A 21,332-nucleotide genomic window follows, 5' to 3' on the forward strand; every position below is an offset into this window, starting at 1 on the left:
TTGCTATTGCATTGTTGGTCTTTTCTTGTTTTCTTTTTTCCCTTTTTTTTTTCTTTTTTTTTTTTTTCTTTTCCTATTGAAGCCCTTTTTATAAGACTTATCTCTCCACCCACTTGCTTATGATGAATGTAAGTGCTATTTAAAATATATGCTAATGGGAGATTTTAATCTGAAATAATGTGTATGAAAGCACTGTTCCCATTTATATGGACAGCTAATGCTGGATCATACTCTGACCCTGGGGAAACTGTGCCTGAATATCACTGGAAGTTAAATTACAGTTCCTGCCACCTGAATTTTAATTTGGCTTAAGACAGCAAATGAATTTAAAATTTGGTTATAGTTTCTGTTTTCAATTTGAAATATCGGTTGTTTAGATATCTGACATTTTTATCCCAGGTAGCCAAAGCCTCCAGACAGCTCCGTCTGGAGGGAGGCGTGAAGTCCCCGCTTTGTGAGTTGAGCTCAGATGGAATAGTAATTTGAAGAGAAGTGGTCTGGTGCAGAAGATCTTGTCCTGCAGTTCAGAATTTGTTAATTCCATCCCTGGCTATGCTGCTGTCACCTTATGTAAACCTGAACTGGCTTTTTAAATGCAAGTCTCATGAGAGAGAAGGGGTGAGTGACCTATGTGCTGCCCGTCTGTATACATTAAAAGGTGAATGTAGGTACCATGCATGGTGATAAATATTTCAGGGAATTGCCTATGCCATCCGTGCCTCAAAATATGACAATGATAACAGAGCAGACATCAATATTTGAGGGCAAAAGGAGTCTTCCTGAAGCTGGTAAGTTACAATGCCTCTGTACCTGTGTATCATTAATTCATTGGTCTAGAGGGCATCTAGCCCTCCAGGAGACACAATGACCTTCTGGCATTTAAAAGTAAGACACCAGAAGGAAAAATATTTAATGTCTTTAACATCTTCAGTCTGCAAAGTCTGCACAGAGACAGGCAGGTGACTTGAATTTTGCCCAAGAAAAAATGCAAAACACTCAAAGCAAATTTATTCCACAGCACTCCTGCTCCTAAAATATTTTCTGGTAGGCAAAGAAGCAGACTGGTGTCAGAATGACATGGAAGCAAAGGCTGGCTGCTCCACAGGGTGCCTGAGGGGCAGTGGGGCCAGCAGCTGGAGTGGAGAGGGTGGGCTGCTTCTGGCCAAACCCCTTCCTCTTCCCCCTTCACCAAGCAGGGGCAGTCATCCTGGGCAAGAGTGAAGCCCAGGGAGAGCAGCAAGCATCCTCCAGCTTCTTGCCCATCCTCAGCATAGAAAGCAAACAAGCAGGAAGGCAGAAGTAGAAAATAGCAGGGCCAGGTGCAAAGGGGAAAGTCAGTGTCCCCAGTCAGGAGGGCTAACAAGGATTACTGTTGTAATAGGAATACTGTTGTGCATCAGGTTTTCATTCTTCAGCAAATGAGTGCTAGACCGTTTCAAGAGGTTCTAGCACATACCTGTAATTAAAAAATTTGTACCGGAAGAAAAATAATACGCCTGGGATTCTGCTGGGAATTTGATTGAACTCATAGCTTTCATCTTTGAACACGTTTGCAGTTAGAAAGCAAGTAATAATATGTGTCAGGTAAGACAAGTATGAGAAGATAATGAAATGGCTCTTGAGATGCATGGGAATCCTGCAGTCCTGACAAGCATGATTTCTGTGAAAAAAAAAAAAAAAAGTACAAGGTCATCTTGTTTTAATGATAATAAGTGTACAGAAGGTCCTTTTTACACCCCTCAGGTAAGAAAATATAGTAAATAACAGTCTTCATCCAGCTTTAGCTATAAGCGACTGGGGTTTTGTTACAACCCTGGACTGGAGCAGCACTGAGGCCCTGGGAAGCAATAAATAATAAATTTTGAGCAAAGAGCTGGTTCCCTTCAAACACATACACCCAATATACACATTTTTCCTCTCACAGGAGGAATTCCTATTTTAGCCTAGTGTCTCTCTCTTTTTCTTCTATTTACTAGGAAATTCTTCACCGGTTTCTCAGAAAGTCTCTCAAAAGTCTGCTGCAGCACAAGCTGGCATGCTCACTCTACTTCCCAACAAACAGACATCCAAACTGCAAACAATGTTAAACTTTTTAAATGATCGCCTCTGTTTACTTGCTTTGACAGCTGGCAGTGAGTTAGGTATCATGTCCATGGCCATCTTCCATTGTGTGGTAACACGGAGAAAGCCTGACTTTAGGAAGAGAAAAAGACTGCACTTGGTGCTGGCAGCCTGAGGAGAGGAAGGTCCCTGGAGGGGAAGCAGCAGCCCTGTGGCCAGGGCACCGAGGTGCCATCACCAGCGAAGGACCACAGCGTTGCTAACAACCGCGTAATGCAGACCCCAAGGGGCTTGTCAGGCCTGGCTGGTGTTTGCCTTGTGTTGGGATTATTTCAGCTTCCTTCAGCTGAGACAGCAAAGTTCACCTACAGTTAGGTGGCTGACATCTAACTTAATTTTAGTTTTTGTGTATCTTTATATAACTGAGTGTTTTTTTAACCTAAAGCCATTACACTGTGTATGATAAAAGTCTATTGCAATAGACTTTTGATAAAAGTCTAGTGCAATCAAGGAGGTGTGTCATAATTAAACTTCTGGACCAGAAAGAAAGATGTGTTAACCACAAAATGGTCAGTGATAGCACTAAGGAAACCAAGATGGGAGGAATAGGGAGGTGGACTATGGAAAGGAAAACAGCACAGGTAAGAGGCAAAAGTTGTGCAGAGGGAAAGGAGGGAAAGCAGCCATGGACAGAATCAGATCATAGGGGGGACTGGAAGTGGATAGAAAACTAAACCTTCTTTTTTTCTTTCTTTCTTTCTTTCTTTCTTTCTTTCTTTCTTTCTTTCTTTCTTTCTTTCTTTCTTTCTTTCTTTCTTTCTTTCTTTCTTTTTTTAATAAGATGTGAGCTACACACATATACACAGGGTGGAAAATGAGAAAGTAATCTCTACTTCAGAGATATGTCTTCTAAAATCTTTAACTGAAACCTAAGCTGCCTTTGTGTTTTTGCAAATCTGTGTCAAAATCTGTTAAGAGGGATCCAGGCATGGGAATAAGCACTTACTAAGAAGAATGCATCAGTGCTGCAAATCCACTAAGAGCCCCACTTCAAAAATTGAGACTTGGAGATTTTTGTGATTTTTTTCCCCTTTCCCGTTAATTACTTTACCAGCATTTCTGCACAGCCAGATGCTCCATACTGAAAGGTCAGTGAAGGACCCTGCCCGTGTTCAATGCCCACCCAGGGGCCCCATGCCCACCGCCTCAGCCCGCTGCCAGCAGCCTGGCCGCAGGACCTGCAGTGTCCTCGCCGGGACTGCACGCAGCCTGGCTCCGCGCTTCCCAGCCTGGGGACTTGATCCAGAGCCCCGTGAAGACAACACAAAGATCTTCATTGAGCTCAATGATCTTCCAGTCGAGCTTCTCGGCAATTTCCTTTCAGAAAGGTGCCATAGGCACTAACTTTCTGTGCCAGCTGGTCTGGGAATTAACGTGTGGAGGAGACCAGGCTTTATCCTTGGCATCAGGGTGTGTGTGTGTTCTGGCAGCCCACACAGAGGAGAAACCAAGGCACCATTCTAGCTCCTGTAAATGACTTTTGAGACTGACCAAATCTCTTGGAGTTAGAAGAAAAGAATCTTGTTCTTTTTTTTCCACAAGAACTGATGAATAGCTTCTGTTCAAAAGGAAGTGACAATTTTACTACACGTATCAAGCATCCTATCTGCTTTTTCTTACGCCTTCAAAGTGAAAGAATAGCATGAACCTTGTAAAGCACTCTTCACTCTTCTAAAATGTCATAGAGAAACATGTGAGTTATGATTCCCATAGAGCTCTCTCTATAGGAAACTTCTGTCTTTGGACCTCTCCTTTATGTGCCTGTAAAGCATACGCGAAGCCACAGCATGGAATAAATCAAAGAATCGCTGATCCCCGGCGTTGCTCTCTAACTCCACTGGTACATGCCGGGAGATGGACCGTGTGCCTTGGCGCTCGGGTCCTCCTGGCAGCCACGCTCTGCAGAGCCGGGGGCTGCCGTCAGGGCAAACCTTCGGTAAAAGCTCCGGGAGCGGGGGCAGGGAGCCCCCCAGCTCACGCCCGCTCAGGGAATGGCCGTGGCCGAGGGAGCTGCCCTCGGGCCGCTCCGGGGGGCGTCTCCGAGCCCCATCCAGCCCGGGCACCCCCCGGGCCCCCCCCTGCGCCCCAGGGCTGCGGCCCGGCGGGGCCGGGGAGGGGCCGGGCCGTGGCGGTGGCTGCCCGCGGTGGGGGAGCACCGCCCCCCGCCTGCCGCCGGGGCGGGGGCTCCGGGGCTTCGGCAGCGCCCCCCGCAGCAGCGCCGCGGCTCGCAGCCGGCCCCGCTTCACCTCCAGCCCTCCGCGGCTGCTCGGGGGTGGAGCGGAGCCCCCGGGCCGGCCCAGCCCGCGCCCACCGCGCTCCGGGGGCCGGCAGCAGGACCCCGAGGGGCGCCTGCCGAGCCCCGGGGGCTTCCCGAGGAAAGGATGCGAGCGGGCGGATGGCACGAGGGGAAGTAAGTGGCGGCGAGTTTTATTTTTTTTCCTCCCTGTTGTTTGGGTTTTGTGGGGGAACTGTGCATAACTTGTGCTTGCAACGTGCATGCTCTTCTTTAAAGATTTATCCGGTGCAGGGAGTGAGGCGTTGATTTATATGGAGAATTCAAGTAATTTGACAGACTGTGGTTGGAAAGATGTATTTAAATTCTTTGGAATGAAAGGTTAATGCTTCTGCATCAGGAAAAAATTACTGCTAAAACAGGTAGGTGTATTCAGCCAGCCTCTTGCAGCCAGATAGTAGAAGAGCCAGGAAGAGTTGAACCGAGGTGGGATCTTCCTCTCCAGTCCTTCAGATTATATTAAGTTATATAATTGTATAACTTTGAGTTGAAAGCTGAACTCTCATATTGCATGGAGCCATAGTGTTCCACCTCATCAGGGTAATCTGCATTTAAACACTTTCTCAGGAAGATGGGATGGCCGCCTCTGCTGCACCTGTGGTCTAAAGCAACAGCCAGTGCTGACAGCTTCAACAGTCACCTCAAGTAACATTTTAGTGGATACAGAAAGATCTGAGGAGAAAATTCTATGTCAGAAAATCAAGTTGTAGCTCCATCATCATCTTAAGCTCTACCATTCCCCTTGTCCATTTGTTCCTAGAGCCTTCCTTGGAAAAAATAAGGTTCAGCTATGGAATGGGCCAGGCCAGAAGGCTGATCTGGCTGGAAAAGCTGCTTACCTTATTTTTAGCTAGAACAGCTTCTTGATTTCATTGTACAGGGACCTAGATGTAGGCACAAAAGAAAAGAAGTAACAAAGTCCCCCTTCATAACCCACATTTAAGGCTGTGGCACCTTGATCACTGTGAACTACCTAGAGTGCAAGTCCTGCAGGTAGTCCATGAGAAACAGGGTTCTCAGTCACACGGGCACTTCAGAAAACCTATTTGCACATTTTTAAAATTAAATAATCAGTCCTGAGATTTGTATTGATCTGATTTGACCCATGCGTTGTAGTAGTGTCTTGAAACTCAGCCTCCATTAAAAATCTCTCTCTCTCTTGGTACCAAAGACAATTGTACACATGAGATGCAGGGAAAGCAGTAGATGTTTTCATCTGTCATACCACAGCATCATCTCCGAGGCTCAGTGATGGCATTTCAGTGCAGCATGAATATCCCAGATGTGCTTGTTCAAAGATGAAAGCGGTTCTGCTGGAGCTGACTAAAATTGTCTGTCTTTGTTACACGTACACTGCGCTACCCTTACAGATCACCGTGGCTTCGTTTCATTGCCCAGCCGTGCACTATAAAGAACGATCGCCTCAGCGTATACCACAGCAGACACCAAAGAGGCATGGAGAACCATGTGCACCTTTCCCAGGCGTGATAAACCTCACAGGTCTTTTAACGCCCCAAGTGGAGCAGAGAGGCTGTCTGCTCCCCCCTTGCAGAAGTCCAGGTGAATGTAGTCCTGGACACTCTCGTTTCTGCTGTGAGCATCAAGTCCTTTCTGAGTTGTGCCAAGCTCCTAGTCTCAGAGATGTGTCGCTGCAATGACTCCCCTCTGCCAGCCATCTTCTTCAAACAGGATGAATGATCCCTTTCCTCACTTGCAGCTCTCATTTCAGCTTCATAGCAGCACCCCAGCACCAGGTCTTGTGAGAAAGTCAGATTAGGACCTGCTCTAGGGTTGGGCAGATTCTGAAACAGAGAATAATGAGGTCAGGTATGGAGACTGTGATTTTCTGCCTGTTGCATTAGAGCTGCTTTGCTCTAGCAGAGTCCACGAGCATTTGTCATGCTTCCTGTCCTTTCAGGGTTATTTCATGCATAAATTTGCCAAGGAAAATGCCACTGCCTGTATTCAAAATTTCTTCTTCTCTTTGTCTCCTGAATAATTCCACCCTCCTCCCACCCCAAGTTGTTTCACATCCACTGCTTTTGAGTGCCATCCTCTCGTAGGTCCTCCGTATTCCCAACACTCACCAGCATAAGCAGACAAGCCAAAGGAGAAGTTATTATGGGAATGTATGGGTATGAACACACATGCAGCCCCCTGCAGCTTACTTCTGTAAGAAAACTGTTGATCCCTGATTCTTGCTCGGTGGTATTTGCAGCCAAGGTCCGGAGGCATGAGCAGGCGGTGTGTTAGAGCTCAGGATCTGCTGAAAGCCTGCTTCAGGCCCACCACCTGCTACGCAGTGAGTTCGCTGCCCTCGGCAGCCTGGCAGTTTGCTGTGTGGGGAGGTATTTCAGGGAGCTTTTAGAGATCTGAAAGCACTGATTATTAATCCTGCACTCCATATGAGGTCCATTGATTTGTGCACACAGTCGTGGAGCTTGACGGGAATTGCATGTACCAAACAAACTGGCTCTCCTCTCTGAGAACCTGAAAGAGTTTCTAAACAACTTTCTCCTCCTGTATGCAGCATACCCAGAAATACTGGTGTGTGTGCTTCGTAAGTTCCACCCCACGGCAACAGATCAATGCAATCTAAAATCATCAGAAACGTAAAAACAGTAAAAGGAGGCCTGAAGGTGAGTAAGCAGAGACTTTTTTGTTCAGTGAATTGTTCTGGTGCATGTAGCATTATGTACTGGTTTGTATATGGTATAAGTATGTAGCCTGAGACCTGCATGCCACTTTTATTGCTAAGTCTCACCTTTTGCAGGAGAGACCATTTTCTCACTGAAAATGAAATGCTGTAAGCAGAATTCAGCTGTTGTTTAGAAGAGAAAATGTGAAATAGACCAAAGTCAACTTCTGATGTGATTTCCATATTCTGAACCACTTTGGGATAATTTCTGGGGTTAGATGCAGACAAAAGCTTCTTGTGCTCTTAAAAATGGTATCCCAAATGGCTCTGTCTTTATGTTTCAACAGAAAAGAACCAGGTGTTTTGAAGTAGAGGATGAAAGAACCAACTGAGCAGCCTTCTCTGAAAGTTGGAGGAAAAGTGGACTCAGCTGAGAACAAATTAAAACAAGCTGACATGGAATTAAAGCAACTTCAAGCTCCATCTGAGGTTTTCCTACATTTTCTTCATGTAATAACTAATTATTCTTTTCAGCCAACCTGTGGAGCTATTACTGTTCTTGATACATGAAGGGGTTGAGGGTATGCAGCGCCAAACCAGCCCCTTTCCAGTGTGCCTGTTGAAAATGCTCCCCAGTGCTGCCTCTGCCTCAAGGAACCCATCACACCTTAGAGACTCCCTTTGGCTTTGCACTTAGAGATGTTGTTCATAACGCCAGCTGCATCTTCATCAGCTTCCTAGAGAACCGAGCAGTTGAAGCTGAATAATCACTTGCTATGTCAGCTAGAGCTGTGGTCCCAGCTGCCCTGAGTGATCAGTCTGGCTAACCCGCCATGCCTCGCTCCCTGCTTCGGTCGTACAGGCCACAGATGAGGGGTTTTCTTGAGGAGTTTGACCACTACTCTTCCTTGGTCAAGCTCATGTCAATCTACCAAGCAACTAACAGGACTGCCTTCAATTGGACAGACAGCCGCATTGTGGAGTGGGAGAAATTTGCTGAGCTGGCTAAATATGAGCCAGAGTCCCAGAAGCCAACAGTGAAGGCTCTCCTCATCGTGGCGTACTCGGTGATAATCATCATGTCTCTCTTTGGGAACATGCTGGTGTGCCACGTGGTGCTGAAGAACAAGAGGATGCACTCAGCCACCAGCCTTTTCATCGTCAACCTTGCGGTCTCTGACATTATGATCACGCTGCTCAACACACCTTTTACCTTGGTAAGTGGCATGCTGTGCTGTCCTTTCAGCCAGGAGGGGAGTCTCGTGGAAAGGCTCTGCCTGGTGGTCGCAGGCTCTCTGCGCACACTATTCTAGGACTGAGGCATGAACACAACAGAAATAAGTCTGGTAGCCAGCTCTGCCAGGCAAGTAAAACTCTGGTCATCAAATTGTGCTCCCCTTGCTCTTCTAGACTCTGTATTTCCTAAAACACTCTGAAGTCTCTCCAGGTATGCTGCTGAACTGACACAAATCAGAAGAGCTTGGGGAATGGAGAATAGGTGTCTGGATATGTACGTGATGTTAACATACATACTGGGGAATTACAAGGTCAAAATTAAGACTTACTGGGTCAAAAAAACTTGAGTGCTGGTTGTACGTAGGTAACTGGAAGAAAGAAGGCAAATTCTTCAGATCTACCAGCTGGGTAAAGTCTTTACTGAAAGCTCTTCAGACCTGCAGGGGTGGTTGTGTGAGCAAACCATGGTCCGCTTTTTCCAAATATAATTGTTAGTATAATCAAAAAGTTATTACCTTTGCTCACAAATGATGTTTATGTGATTAAACCAGGAGGGCTGCAACAGGACCACTCATTTCAACTATGTTTTTTAACCTTGTAAACTCTTCTGTAAAGTGTTGGAAATCCAGCATAGCTAGTTGGGTTTCAGGTGAGGCTGCCCAGACAGCCACCCAAAAAGCATGAGCTGGCTCGTGTGCAGTCCAGGGGGTTTCTCTACGGATTTGCTTACTGATGGCTTGCTTTCCCCTCAGGTTCGGTTTGTGAACAGCACGTGGATCTTTGGGAAGGCCATGTGCCACATCAGCCGCTTCGTGCAGTACTGCTCGCTCCACGTTTCCACGCTGACTCTAACAGCCATCGCCCTGGACAGGCACCAGGTGAGGCACTGCTTGTCTGCGCTTCCCTTGCAAGGCTCCTCCCAAGCCCCTGCCAGCCTCCGCTGAGCCGGTGGTTCAGGCTTTATTTTAAATGGGGGCCTTGAAAGACAGCACAGCCTGCCGAATGCAATGCATTTGCTTAGCTATACAGGGACTTTTTTCAAGCGTTTCAGCTTTCTATCCCCAAAACCATAAAACACTGGTCTGTATCATCCTGAGCTTAAATTCTGACCTTGTCACCAGTTTGTTCTTTTGTTCTTCCTTTCCCACTGGGCATTTGCTGCATCATCAAGCTGCAGGGCAGATCGAGTTGGTAGCAGTTCTCATCTCACTGTAGCAGTGAGTAAAAAGCAATTCTGATGTTAAAACTCTAAAGCAGAGGATTAAAATGTAACTGTGGGACTGATGCTGGACCATAAAGGGGAGTGGCAGAGTGAGAAACTTCTGTTGGAAACATTGGGAGGACACGTTGGAGCTGTGGGAAGACTTTACCTGCCACCTGCCTACAGCCAAGCTGCATCAGTTGCTTACTTACTGTAATAAATACTCAATGTACTGCAAGTAGACAAAAGAGGAGGTAGACTGGGCCAGTGCTTATTTCTGGCAGTCACTCTCCTTTCCTGTATTATACATACACCTATCAGGCAAAATGATATTCTTCGGACTTTGAGCTTTTGTAAGCTCATTATCTTTTTTTAATCTAACTCAGGAAATTTCGTAAAAGGTGAGTTAATCCCTCAAAACATGGGAGAAGGGCTCAGCTTGATAGGTTTAGCTAGTACAGAAGACATTTCATTATGTAATTCATATAGAATAAATGAACGTACTCATTACTGAAGAGACTTGTGTAGATTTTTTTTAAAGTAACCTACAATTTAAAGAAAATTAGTCTCACAGAAGAAAATAGAGAAAAAGTTTATTTGAAAGCACTTCTGAAAAGTTGAAGGGTTGCCATTTTCTAGGTCACTCTAATAAGCAGGACATTTTCCTAATCATGGATGTTATTTTCTTAATAGCATTAGATCATGTGAAAAATACCTCTGCTGTGTATACTGGTGGAGGGACTTTGCTTTCCCATGAGATAAGAGTCACTGTGAAGTCTTTATTACAGGTCATTCTGAACCCACTAAAGCAAAGGATGTCACTAACAAAAGGAGCGCTGAGCATTTCTGTTATCTGGCTGATGGCAACCTGTTTCTCCCTGCCACATGCCATCTATCAAAAGCTTTTCCAGTATAACTACAGGTGAGTTCCTCCCTGGCACATCTGACCCCTTCCAAGCAAGAAGTCCTGCAGCCTTCAGCTGCAGTGGTGGTGGCTCTTAGCAGGCAGAGCTCCTGGAGGGGCTCCCAGGTTCGGGGGGGAAGGCAAGAACTTGGTGGAATCAGCGGGAATTTGTGTGTGAATAAAATCTAACTTCCTACAGCAGCGGTGGCTGCTGTGAAGAGCCTCTTGGCTCACTTCAGTGCACGTATGTGCTCAGGACCTCGGCTTGTTTTCATCTCCCCAGAATCAGGACGAGCGGGCTAGCCTCACCTGTGCAGCCTCGTGCTGGTGGTAGGCTGTAGGGCGCGGGTGGGCAGGCGGTGCGGCTCTGCTGGGGCACGGCAGCTTGGTGCCTCCTTGAGTTTCATCACACCTTCAGGGTGGGGTCTGTCCCCGGTCTTTCCCGAGGGCCTTTCCTCTTCCCTCCTCACTCAGCTTTTCGGTCCCAAGAAGACCACGTCTATGCAGCTTGCCCAGTACCCAGACAGGGAGGAAGTGGAGAGCAGGTGCAGGAGTTTGAAAAAGAAAGAAAATAAAACTTATCACGTAAACATCTGGTACTTACTTTAGCAAGACTATACAGAAAACCACCCAAATAACTGTTTCTAGTATGCTTGTCTTCCCTAGCAATGAAGAGGGCTCTTTGCTCGGCTGAACACAACAATAAAAACTATTTAAAGAAGATAAAGTGGAATTTCACACCCACGTGAAGACTTCTGAAGTATCAGAAGAAAGTGAAGGTTCTGCTCTGGAGAAAAAAAAAATAAAAAAAATACGCTTATCTTCTCATCTACCTGTTAGTCTAGTGAGGGCTTTCATTACTAGGAAGTCACCCTTTCTACTAGGGAGAAATAAAGAATCAGAAGTCTTGTTTGGGTTTGCCCTTGCAATCTGTGGTTCCTCCACATTATCTAATCCACTGCGGTCCTCTTGTCCTCACGAGCCTCAAGAGTGCCAAGCTTTAGCCCTGGGTGCGCAACATAGGTCAGGAGAACCCACAACCCACAGCCCGCCTGTGGTGTCACTGCAACCTCCCGGCCACCACGTAGGCCGTAATGCTACCCTGCGTGTGGTTTTCGTGGTGCTGCTTCATTCTGCTGGTGCCTGCGTTTTGCAGGAATGCTGGGCTCGAGGCCAAGGGACTGGAATTTTCAGCTTGAGAGCTGAGTACCTGGGAGCAGAGTGAGAAGACAGCAGGAGAAAGATTTTTATTGTAGATATTGAGCTTCTGTATAAAGGACAAATGTCTTTCTTACCCACAGTACGGCCACTTCTATCAATGTGACAGGGAGACCATTCAACTATTTGCGCAGGCTTTTTATAGCTGTTTGCGTACAGGAGGTTACACGAAATAGGAGAGTAATCAGGGCTTTCACAGCTCTTCCTTGCTTGTGCTTATGATTTATTTGCTGAGAGATGCCTTATGGGGGAACATAAGATCTTCAACTGCTTAGACTTTGTAAACAAAGTGCTGGGTTACTCCAGTGCTTGCATTGCTTCGCAGCTGCGCTCAGGCTATTACTGAACAAATTGCTTATGAATGAACAAATGCCGCTATCTCTTTCACTGCACCTGTCTCTGCTCGTCCTTTAGTGTGCCCAGAGGAAACCTAGCCTCAAGCTGGCATGAGGCAGCTCAGCGATATAAGGACTTCCAGGACATGTTATTCTCATCGCAGTTTTCCATTGAATAAAAATCCCGGTTGTAATATCGCCCATAATAGGCCCTGTGGGGCAGGAGCCCCTGCGACATCCGAGCGGGGAGCTGTTCCTCCCGTGGGAACAGGGATGGGCTCCAGCAGCACCGGACCCCGCTGGCTGCGGCGTGCGGTGGCGCGGCCAAATCCGTGGTGACCCCGGGCTCCACCAACACGCGGCGGCCTCTCCGGCCTCGCTCTCTGCCAGCCGCTGTCCTTGAGCAGGCGGGAGCTGCTTCTCACGCCTGCACCATCTGCAGGCCAGCCGGCAGCCCCAGGGCACGGCCTGGCCTCCCCGTGCCCCCCAGGAGGAAGCGCGGCTGCCCTCCTCTCCCGTGAGCATCCTCGGAGCCCCTCGTGGCTCTGCTCCCCTGCCCCTCGTACTGCCTCTTCGCAGGCACAGCTCCACTCACTGAAGTCCTTTTCCAAGCAATCTTCTATTTGCGGTACAAAAGCCAACTCCGAGGGCTGAAAACAGGATATTAAAGATATTAATCAATACTACAGCAAATAATGTGGCTTGATGGAGGCTAACAAGTGAACAGAGGACAAGGTTTGAAGAGAAAAGGGCAAAATGGAGTAAAAGAAAAAAAGCAGGGAAAAAAAAAAAAAGAAAAGGAGAGAACATCCACAGGAAATAAATTTCTGAGTGCCCCTTCCTCTTAAGGTGTTATTGTTTCCAGTCATCTGCTGTGCAATGTGGAGGAACACTTGGTTCTCTGCAGGAGCTGTTGAGGTTCGTGTGCTGAGAGCAGCAATGCAGTGAGAGAAATGCTAACAGAGCGTGTGTCTGTTGTGCTGAATTTGGCAGGTTAGTTAATTTCTGTTGAATTAAGCTATCGGATGTAGTTAAACTATTTTTAAAAAAATATTTATTTTTTTAATTATTGTTTTTATTTATTTATTTATTTTTGTTAGTTAGCCACCAGAAGCTAAACTGTGGTGTTGAAGTTAAACCCGAGTTAAGCAATCTGATTGTCCAATAATTGTGCCTGTTTTACGAGGCAGCGGCAAGGTCCCCCGGAGGAAACACGACGGGCAGGACGCGAAGCCGTGCTGTCGGGGTGCAGGTGGCTCTGCAGGGGGCACCGGAGCGCTCCCTGGCACAGCCCTTGGCCTCCGGCCCCGGCTGCCCGCAGTGGGGTCCTGGACAGGAGGGCGGCTCAGAGGGGTGGTGGGGCCCTCAGGGTGCCCTGGGCAGCGGCTGCAGGTCCAGTGTGGCAAAGACAAGTGAGAGCTAGGGCAAGCAGGCTGCAGTGATGACCCCTGCGTGTCCTGAAGCTCTGCTGCGTCCCAGGAGTATTGGGTTGGTTGTGCGTGGCCAGACAGCTGTTTGAACAGGCCATCCACAGCAGCAGTAACGCATCCTGGGCTGGATTTCTGGGTGGACAGGTTTAGGGAAACCTGGGCGTCATATGTCCTTTACCTGGGTGTGTAGGAATCACATACAAGCCGGGAGAAGAGCAGGGAGTTCAGTGGTGCTCCCTCACTATCCCCTCTCCTCCTGCATTGGGATTTTCAGGAAGAGAAAGGTGACACTGCTGTGTCTGTGCCCAGGCACACGCAGGGAGGGCGCAGATCTGATCAGTTCAGCGCTTCTTCCACAGGAGCCCATTTTGTAAAAAGGGGCCTTCAGGAGCAACTTCTTGCCATGTTAAGGGGACTCATTCAATTAAAATCCACTGCAGCATCAAAGAAGAAACTCCACATTGTCTTTCTAAGACTTTCGTGTATCAGACAACAGGACAGTTTAGGAGGGAAGGTGATACAAATACACAGTAGCCAGTCTTAGCCTCAGTGAGAAAGATGTGGAGAACATCATGAGAGAAGGCTTTCTGGGGAACAGAAAATAAACAATTTTGAATAAGCTTTGTTTGGTTGAGATTAGCAATATCTGGCCCTCCTCTGTCTGCACTACAAGCCTGAGGATGTGGTTGTGGGTGGTGTGAAAGCCCCACTATGGTTTGCCAAATTAGCAGCAGCCGTTTACAAAGCAATGCCCACATGCTATATACATAATTCTTTGTTTTCAAGGGAAGCCACTGTCCGGAGCTTGTGCGTCCCCGATTTTCCTGAGCCTGCAGAACTGGTCTGGAAGTATCTGGACCTGTCTACCTTTCTCCTCCTCTACCTCCTGCCCCTGCTCATCATCACTGTCACCTACACACGCCTGGCTAAGAAGCTGTGGCTCCGCAATGCCATTGGAGACATCACCACGCAGCAGTATATCACCCACCACAAGAACAAGAAGAAGAGCATCAAGATGCTGGTGCTGGTGGTGGTGGTCTTCGCCGTCTGCTGGTTCCCTCTCAACTGCTACGTGGTGCTCATCTCCAGCCTAGGCATCAAGACGAAGAACTCCCTCTATTTTGCCCTGCACTGGTTTGCCATGAGCAGCACCTGCTACAATCCTTTCATCTACTGCTGGCTGAACGAGAGCTTCCGCTCGGAGCTCAAGTCCTTGCTCTGCATGTGCCAGAAGGTGCCTCCGCCTCGGGACAATGTGCTGCTGCCGCCTGTTATCACGTCCTGCCGGGAGGCATGGATGGAGCAGGCCAGGTGCAGGAAGGGACCTTCCTCCCAGACCATTTGCTCCACTGTCAACGTCCAGACAGCCAACACCGATCTGTGAGCCGAAGGGCAGAGGTGAGTTGGTTGGTGGACATCAAAGGGCATCTCCCTGTTTCTTCTCAGGAATCCGTGTTGCTGCTCTGGTTTATTATTACTGCTTTTTACATATTACTTACTGGTATCACAGTAGTACCCGCTTTACTCGGTGCTGTGGAAACACAGCCTTTTAAACACCCTCCCTCCAAGCCCGCAATTGAAACTGGTCCAAGGAGCAGGCAAGCATGCAGGGGACATGGGAGAACATGGATGGGGTGGTTGCTTTCAGGGGGACTCCCATCATTTTCACAGCACGGGCTGTGGGACCCCAGCTTCCTGCCTTGCTGGTCTGTGTCAGAGCCTGTAATGTGTGCCGTGATACCAGCAGGGCTTTGCAGAGATGCACAAGTGTGCAGGTTTTGACTGTTTGAAGGAAGGACTTTGACATCCAGGTAGACTTTGTCCATAGATGATTTCTCCAGATAATTTATACCAAAGCCTCCCAGCAGAGTCAAGGGTAAGGTAAGTCAGCAGTGGTTTCCATGTGAGGTACAGCTGCTCTTCCTCCCCTTGCTCTTTCCTCCCTGGCACTGTCCTACCCCCTTGCTGCTTTGGGATCTGCAGAGCAAACAGCTGGAAACTGCCCAGGAGTGCTGGTGGAGCTGGGAGCACGCGGCGGTGTGAGCAGGCAGCGGGAGCAGCGCGGGATGGCGCTGCCGGCACTCCCGGGGGCGTAGAGCTCCAGCAGGGCTATGTGGGTAAAGGTAAGGGAAGAACTTAATTTGGCTGCTAGAGCCACGTGAATAACTGTGTTGGAAGGCAGGGCATGGATGCAGGCAACACTGGCTCCGTGGGATTTACAGAGGAACAAGTGGATGGAGCGACGTGCTGTGCCCAGCACACGGAGCTCTGAGCAACCAAACCTCCATCCTCGGCGGCACCAAGGGAGCAGAGCCGGTGAGCAGGAAGAGATTGTCCCCACAACGCGGCTTAGACTGGAGCTGTGCTTCATAATTAGACACAATTTTATTTAGTCCAGTGGGAATTCCTTCTAATTTCTATTATAAATCCATTAATTCATCAAATAAACCTACGCAGGAACTAAAGGCCATTAAATACTGCATCAGGGCTGTAGCATTCACTAACTGAAGAATGAAATTATTCTACATAATTACTAATTGTTGTAAGAGAAATTCATTTAGACAGCTGAATTGACTCAGAGTAAGAGGGAAAGTTTTGTTTACAATCCTGGGGAAAATACAGTTTAATTTAGTTGTGCTTGGGAGGTAGATGAAGAAAATAAGATGGAACAAAGGAAAGAGAGAGGAAAAAAAGAAAAAGACAAGGACAAGAGACAAAGAGGCAGACAGAAACCACATTTGCTATGTGATTTTGTAAGCAGTGTTGAGCAGTGGTTGGGAATTGAGAACAGGATCTGCTTCTGACCTAGCCAGAGCTATCCCCTCCCCATCATGCCACCCCTGTAATAAATTGCACCAAGACTGGAGATCAAGAAAGACTGAAATTGTCCCACAAAATGCACTGCTCTAAAGCAGAGAACCCTTAAACCAAGCCTAAAAATGTGTTCATTGTGCTCTTCGCAAGTTGTTCTCAGGCTGTCTTTTCACAGTCCACTTTACACGTGCACACAAAACACATGGTTTCGAAGAGATCCATCTTTCTACATTTTCTTTCAACGTGCACTTTATATCTCAGGCTTCTATGAAATAACGATAGCAACAATATTAACATGATATATTCCATGAGAAACATGGCTCTCACTGTAATGCTGTATTTTCTTGTGATGTTTGTCCAAGAGTGCTGGTACAGACTGGCTACCCATTTCCCTAGAAAGAACCATGCTTCTGGGGAGCAGCGAGCCAGCCCTGGGGTTGTACCTGCCTGGCATCTTCGCAGTACAAGAAGTGGTCTGGGAGCACCTGTCACTTCTGTTGGCTATGGGAGTATCAGAAGTCTCTCAGAAATCTCTTAAGCTTGTCTCAAGTCCATCTTTAAGATTTATTAGTTTTTTTTTTTTTTTTTTTTTTTTTCTTCTTTCTATCTTTAAATGGCTTCATGATCTTTTTCTGGAGGAATCAAAGACCTCAGTCCAAAGTAGGTCTCTGTTCATGCCTTGGTTTCCTGCCAGTCCCCTGCCACGCATGTAGCTGTCTCTTGCTATGAAAAGTAACTTAGCTTTTTTCCTTAGATCTGTAAACTGTAGCATGTCTTTATTGCTGAGATTCTTCTCCCCTAAATGGGCATGATGTAAGAGCTGTCTGTATTGCATCTTTGTAATGACTTTGCTATCTGGACTGACAATTATCAATGACTGAATGAGATTCAAAACCTCACACACTTTACTCATTACCTAGGGGCTCTCATATCACTCGAGGATGGATGCACTGGCTAATCAGCTTGCAAGCAAAGGTTAGGATGCATGACTTGAAAAAAAAAAAAATAGGAAAAAAAAAAAAGGAGGAAAGCTGAGCTATGTTGTTTGACTTGGGAAGGTACAGTGACTGAGGGGCAAGAGGGTGCACCTCTGCTGAAATGCAGGCACCAGGCTTGCTCCTACCATTAGAAGGTTTACCTGGCCAATGTCCAGAAGAAAAAACTTAAGAAATCTGCTTTTGCTAAAATGCATCAGGGTCTGAGCTTACTCAGCAGGTAAATAGATGCTGAAGTGCTTAACACTTTGTCCTCAGACACACGCTCACACGTGGAATGGCTTCCTGAACGCCCCAGGCAGCTGTGTATCCTGCATCACGGCTGTGGCCAGCCCTTCCCCTGGGTGCTTCTGTCCCCCCCACTGCCCCAGCAGGCTGCCGGGGGGTGGTGGTGGCTGCTGCGGGCACCTGGACGGTACGGTGCTGTGTCCTGTGCCATCAGTTCCCCACAGCCCTTCTGGCCCTGGACGCCCTCAGAGCTGGGGTGGTGGGGTGAGCTGCTGTGGGGTGGGCAGAGCGGTCCCAGGCAGCCTGACTGCCGCACAAGCCCTTGTCCTGTCCCTTGCCAGGCTGAACCGGCCTCTGCCGCCCCGGCTGTGGCCCTTGGCAGCACGCAGGTGCCTCAGACTTATCGCCGCGGGAGGCAGGATCCCGAGGGTGAGCCTGGAGGACACAGTCCTAAGACGGCGACTTACCGGAGCCTGCTCCACAGGAACTACCCGAGCACACGCAAATCAGTATGCAAAGATTCAACGGGGAAATGTCTGGGTGATTAACAACCCAGATTTACTCATGTTAGCTCATGCCAAATGTATCCAACTGCCTTCAGCAGAGTTGCTGATGAAGGCGATAACAGAGAACACAGTGCAGAGGATACCTGAATTCCAGAGACAAATCCCCTTATATAGCCCCACCACATAATGAACAAAGAAACCACAAAATGCCAACTAGATGAGGAAAAGCGAAGCAGAAAAAAAATTGCAATGAGTCAGAAAATTAGCTCAGGAAAGAGAAGCAGAACAGAATTATTAACTGTTAGCTCTTCAAGTTGAAAACTATACAGAAAGTCTGTTCAAAGGAATAAATGGAAATGTTCTCAGTTAGATCCACATCAAGCCCTGAGAAGTGGGAATGCAGCTGGGCCAGCATCAGAGACCATCCTCTTACACTACTATAAAAATTAGCAGATTTGTTCATGCTGATACCCAGAGGGAGAAGAGGGAGAAAAGCCCCCAAACCTCACACAGGAAGTTTGGATGCAAAGTGCACACCTAGAGTTAATTATCAGCCAGAAAATAACGAACAGACAGCTGCTGCCATGGCCAGCAGAGAAGAGTTTCTCCTGCAAGTCAGGGAAGATTGCTCTACCCTCTTACCGACTGAAAAGCAAACACGCCCATTTCCCTCAAGCTATCACCTCCTACATTGCGGTGGGGAGAAAAATTCGTCTGATCTCCCCAGATTTTGGATGAAGCCCAAGCAGGAATACTAAAAGGATAAGGACAGGGTTCTTATGCCCAGCATAGCGCTGCAGCCAGCTCTCATTTTAAAGATTCAAGGCTTTTCACAAAGCTGTCCTGCCCAGCTGCTGCTCAGCAGTAGCCCCTACCCAAATTCCCTGGATGTTTCTGCGTCCTGAGTTCAATCTCCAAGCACTCCCAAAGGCACACACCTTTCCAGTAACAGCTGCTCCATGTAGCTTGTCCTGAGCAGCTTCTGTGCAAAGCAGGTTCACCAGAGGCAATTTCGCTGTTGGCCATTCCGCGTTTCATGTGTCTGCGCAGAACAGAACTGCAGTCCCTGGGGTTGTCAGGATGAGCAGGCGTGCAGGAGCAGATCCCTGGGTGCTGCTGAAGCCCTGGTGAGGGTCTGCCCGAAGCACCAAGCTGCACGAGGAGATGGGGTGGCATGGGGTCAGTGCGGAGGCGGTCACCGTGCCCAGAGGAAGGCGTGCGGGCGGCTGTGCCTGATGTGCTGCACTGCAGCAAGCCCTTCCTAAGGGGCTGCTGGATGTCTCCCTCCAGATCAAAGCCAAAGCATTTCTTGCTTCACCTCCTGTCTGCATTTACTCCTTTGCCCCCAGCAATAGGGGTTAAAGGAACACCTCTGGTCTACACAAAAAAGGTTTTTTTCTCCTGTGAGTCAAGAGTGGCTAATAACGCCTTGTTTGGCAACGCTAACCTGTGTGATGATGCTGCTCGCTGCAACGAGCCGCCGGTGAAGAGCAGCTGTCACTTATCGGAGGTGACAGGGAAAAATATAATAATAATAATAATCAACAGGCTGAAACCCGCAGAAACCAAGTGCTTGGTTTTATAACACAATAGTCTGTCACTTGGAGAGGCCTTTTTTTGTTGTTTCTATGACAGCCCTCATAAAAATCTCCTTGGCAGATACGAACAGACAAATTGCTTTATAAAATTGGATTGATGGACCATCTAATTTGTCTGCTGGAGACAAAAACAATTTATTTATGGGGTACCATAAGAGACAATCATAGGGAGTGTCCCGTTTGATGAAATTCCTGCTTATTGACTTGAAATTAATGCTGCTTTAGTGTATATAAGTTTATATCCTCACCAAGTGTCTTGTCCATCTGACCTATCTGCATGCTTTCCTGGTGCACGTAAGTAGCTAATCCATATCATGTCCTGGCAGGCTGTCGAACCTTGACGATCTCTTGCAGAAAGGATTTCTACTCTGTCAAGGAGCTCCGCTGGGTACTTGTAGCTGAAATCTACAGTGATTTTCGACATTATGGTTGACAGCTTCATGCCGTTCTAGCAGAACTGCACCAGATGCTTCTGCCAGATCTACGAAGTCTTGTGGCTTCTTCTTCTTCTTTTTGATTGGTTGGAAACAGGAGTGATGAGATACTAACAGGCGGACTCCCGTTCTTACCCCTGCCCTCAGAGTGGTTCCAGAGAATGTTTTTCAATGTGGTGATAGGCGCTTTATGTACATAAATGAATTTATATATATAGACTTTTTCCAAATCCCCACTTGTAGCCAGCTTTAGTATGGTAATCAGTGTAATTGCAAGGTTGCCAGACTTTGGATGTTGTTAAGGGGATAATTTATGGTACATTGCAAAAATGATGGTGGGCAAGTGTTTGAGCAACAGATCTTATTCCTTTTCTCAAGACAGAAATGATTGCTGGCTGCCACATCTTGTCCTGGGCAATTTCAAACAGGAGTTAAGTGACCAATGGCCTAAACCTTTTGCAAATTCTTTCTTCCTTCATTGCTCTCAAATCCTGTTTGCCTTGGTTCTGAAGGGGAACAGGGGGGAGTGTGTTGGAGAGGCTTGTCCCCAGCCGCCGTGGCTTTCCTTTGTGCTTTTGCAGGCGTGGCGACACCGAGCTCTGGCAGAGCAGCGTGAGCAGCAGTACGGCCGGCAGCAGCACGTGCTCCTTTCCCTCTTCCAGTCACTGAGGAAGACAAAGACTGAACAAAATAAAATACACTGCAGATGGAAGAGATGTACAAAGCAAGCAAGAAAGAAGTTTCGGTAAAACTTTTTCGCCTTATGAAACAATTTATTTTCTAATTTTCTCCCCCAAGTCTCCAGATAACCATCTAGAATACTGCTGAAGCCTCCCATGGAAGCAGCTCGAGAAAGGATGCTGACAGCTCCTGTGGTCTCCTGAAAAGAGATTTTCTTCCTTCTCCTGCTGCTGTGACTGTGCGTGGTGTTTTCAGGTTATCTGCTAACTCGAGGCACGTGGCGGGGTGGAGCTGCTGTCACAGCAAACATCCACTGCTCCTCAGCCTGCCTGAAATACATCTTCATTGTTACTTCAGGACTTGTGTTTGATTAACCAGCTCTGGTTGCTGCCCGTTGCAGAGAACGTGTAGTAAAACGGGAGCGAGGCAGCCCTGTGCCCCCGCCTGCCTGCTGGCCTCTGCCACCAAACCCTCTCACGAGCCGAGCAGCTCCACTGGGATGGGCACGTTTCCTCCTGATGTTCCCCGGTTTTGCTTTTGGAAATGGGGGTGGATAGGGATTTTGAAATAAACGAGTGCTTATAACTCCTTGTGGCACAGCTCAGTACATGTTTCAGGGGCAGCCCCTGATGAACCCCACAGAGAGCAAACACCCCCTGCCATGGGAAGGCCAGCCTGAACCAAGGCAGCCTTTCCCTCC

At 47.7% G+C, this 21,332-nt stretch overlaps 1 protein-coding gene across 5 annotated transcripts; it reads left to right on the plus strand.

Moving 5' to 3' along the window:
* The first annotated feature begins 4,152 nt into the window (after positions 1 to 4,152).
* Positions 4,153 to 21,215, plus strand: LOC118166999 (probable G-protein coupled receptor 83). Of its 5 annotated transcripts, none has more exons than XM_035326178.1 (7): positions 4,153 to 4,531; positions 7,400 to 7,541; positions 8,019 to 8,269; positions 9,041 to 9,166; positions 10,278 to 10,411; positions 14,163 to 14,774; positions 20,757 to 21,215. In XM_035326178.1, exons 3-6 carry the CDS (start codon positions 8,132 to 8,134, stop codon positions 14,758 to 14,760), a joined length of 996 nt encoding a protein of 331 aa, XP_035182069.1. In that variant the 5' UTR covers positions 4,153 to 4,531; positions 7,400 to 7,541; positions 8,019 to 8,131; the 3' UTR covers positions 14,761 to 14,774; positions 20,757 to 21,215. The 5 variants fall into 5 exon arrangements, with proteins under 5 accessions (XP_035182069.1, XP_035182066.1, XP_035182065.1 ...); XM_035326175.1 differs by adding an exon at positions 5,785 to 5,974 and having other exon boundaries at positions 4,211 to 4,531; positions 7,400 to 8,269; XM_035326174.1 differs by having other exon boundaries at positions 4,214 to 4,531; positions 7,400 to 8,269.
* Positions 21,216 to 21,332: the final 117 nt, after the last annotated feature.

The sequence above is a fragment of the Oxyura jamaicensis genome, chromosome 4 (assembly GCF_011077185.1).
Source record: "Oxyura jamaicensis isolate SHBP4307 breed ruddy duck chromosome 4, BPBGC_Ojam_1.0, whole genome shotgun sequence".
NCBI lineage: Eukaryota > Metazoa > Chordata > Aves > Anseriformes > Anatidae > Oxyura > Oxyura jamaicensis.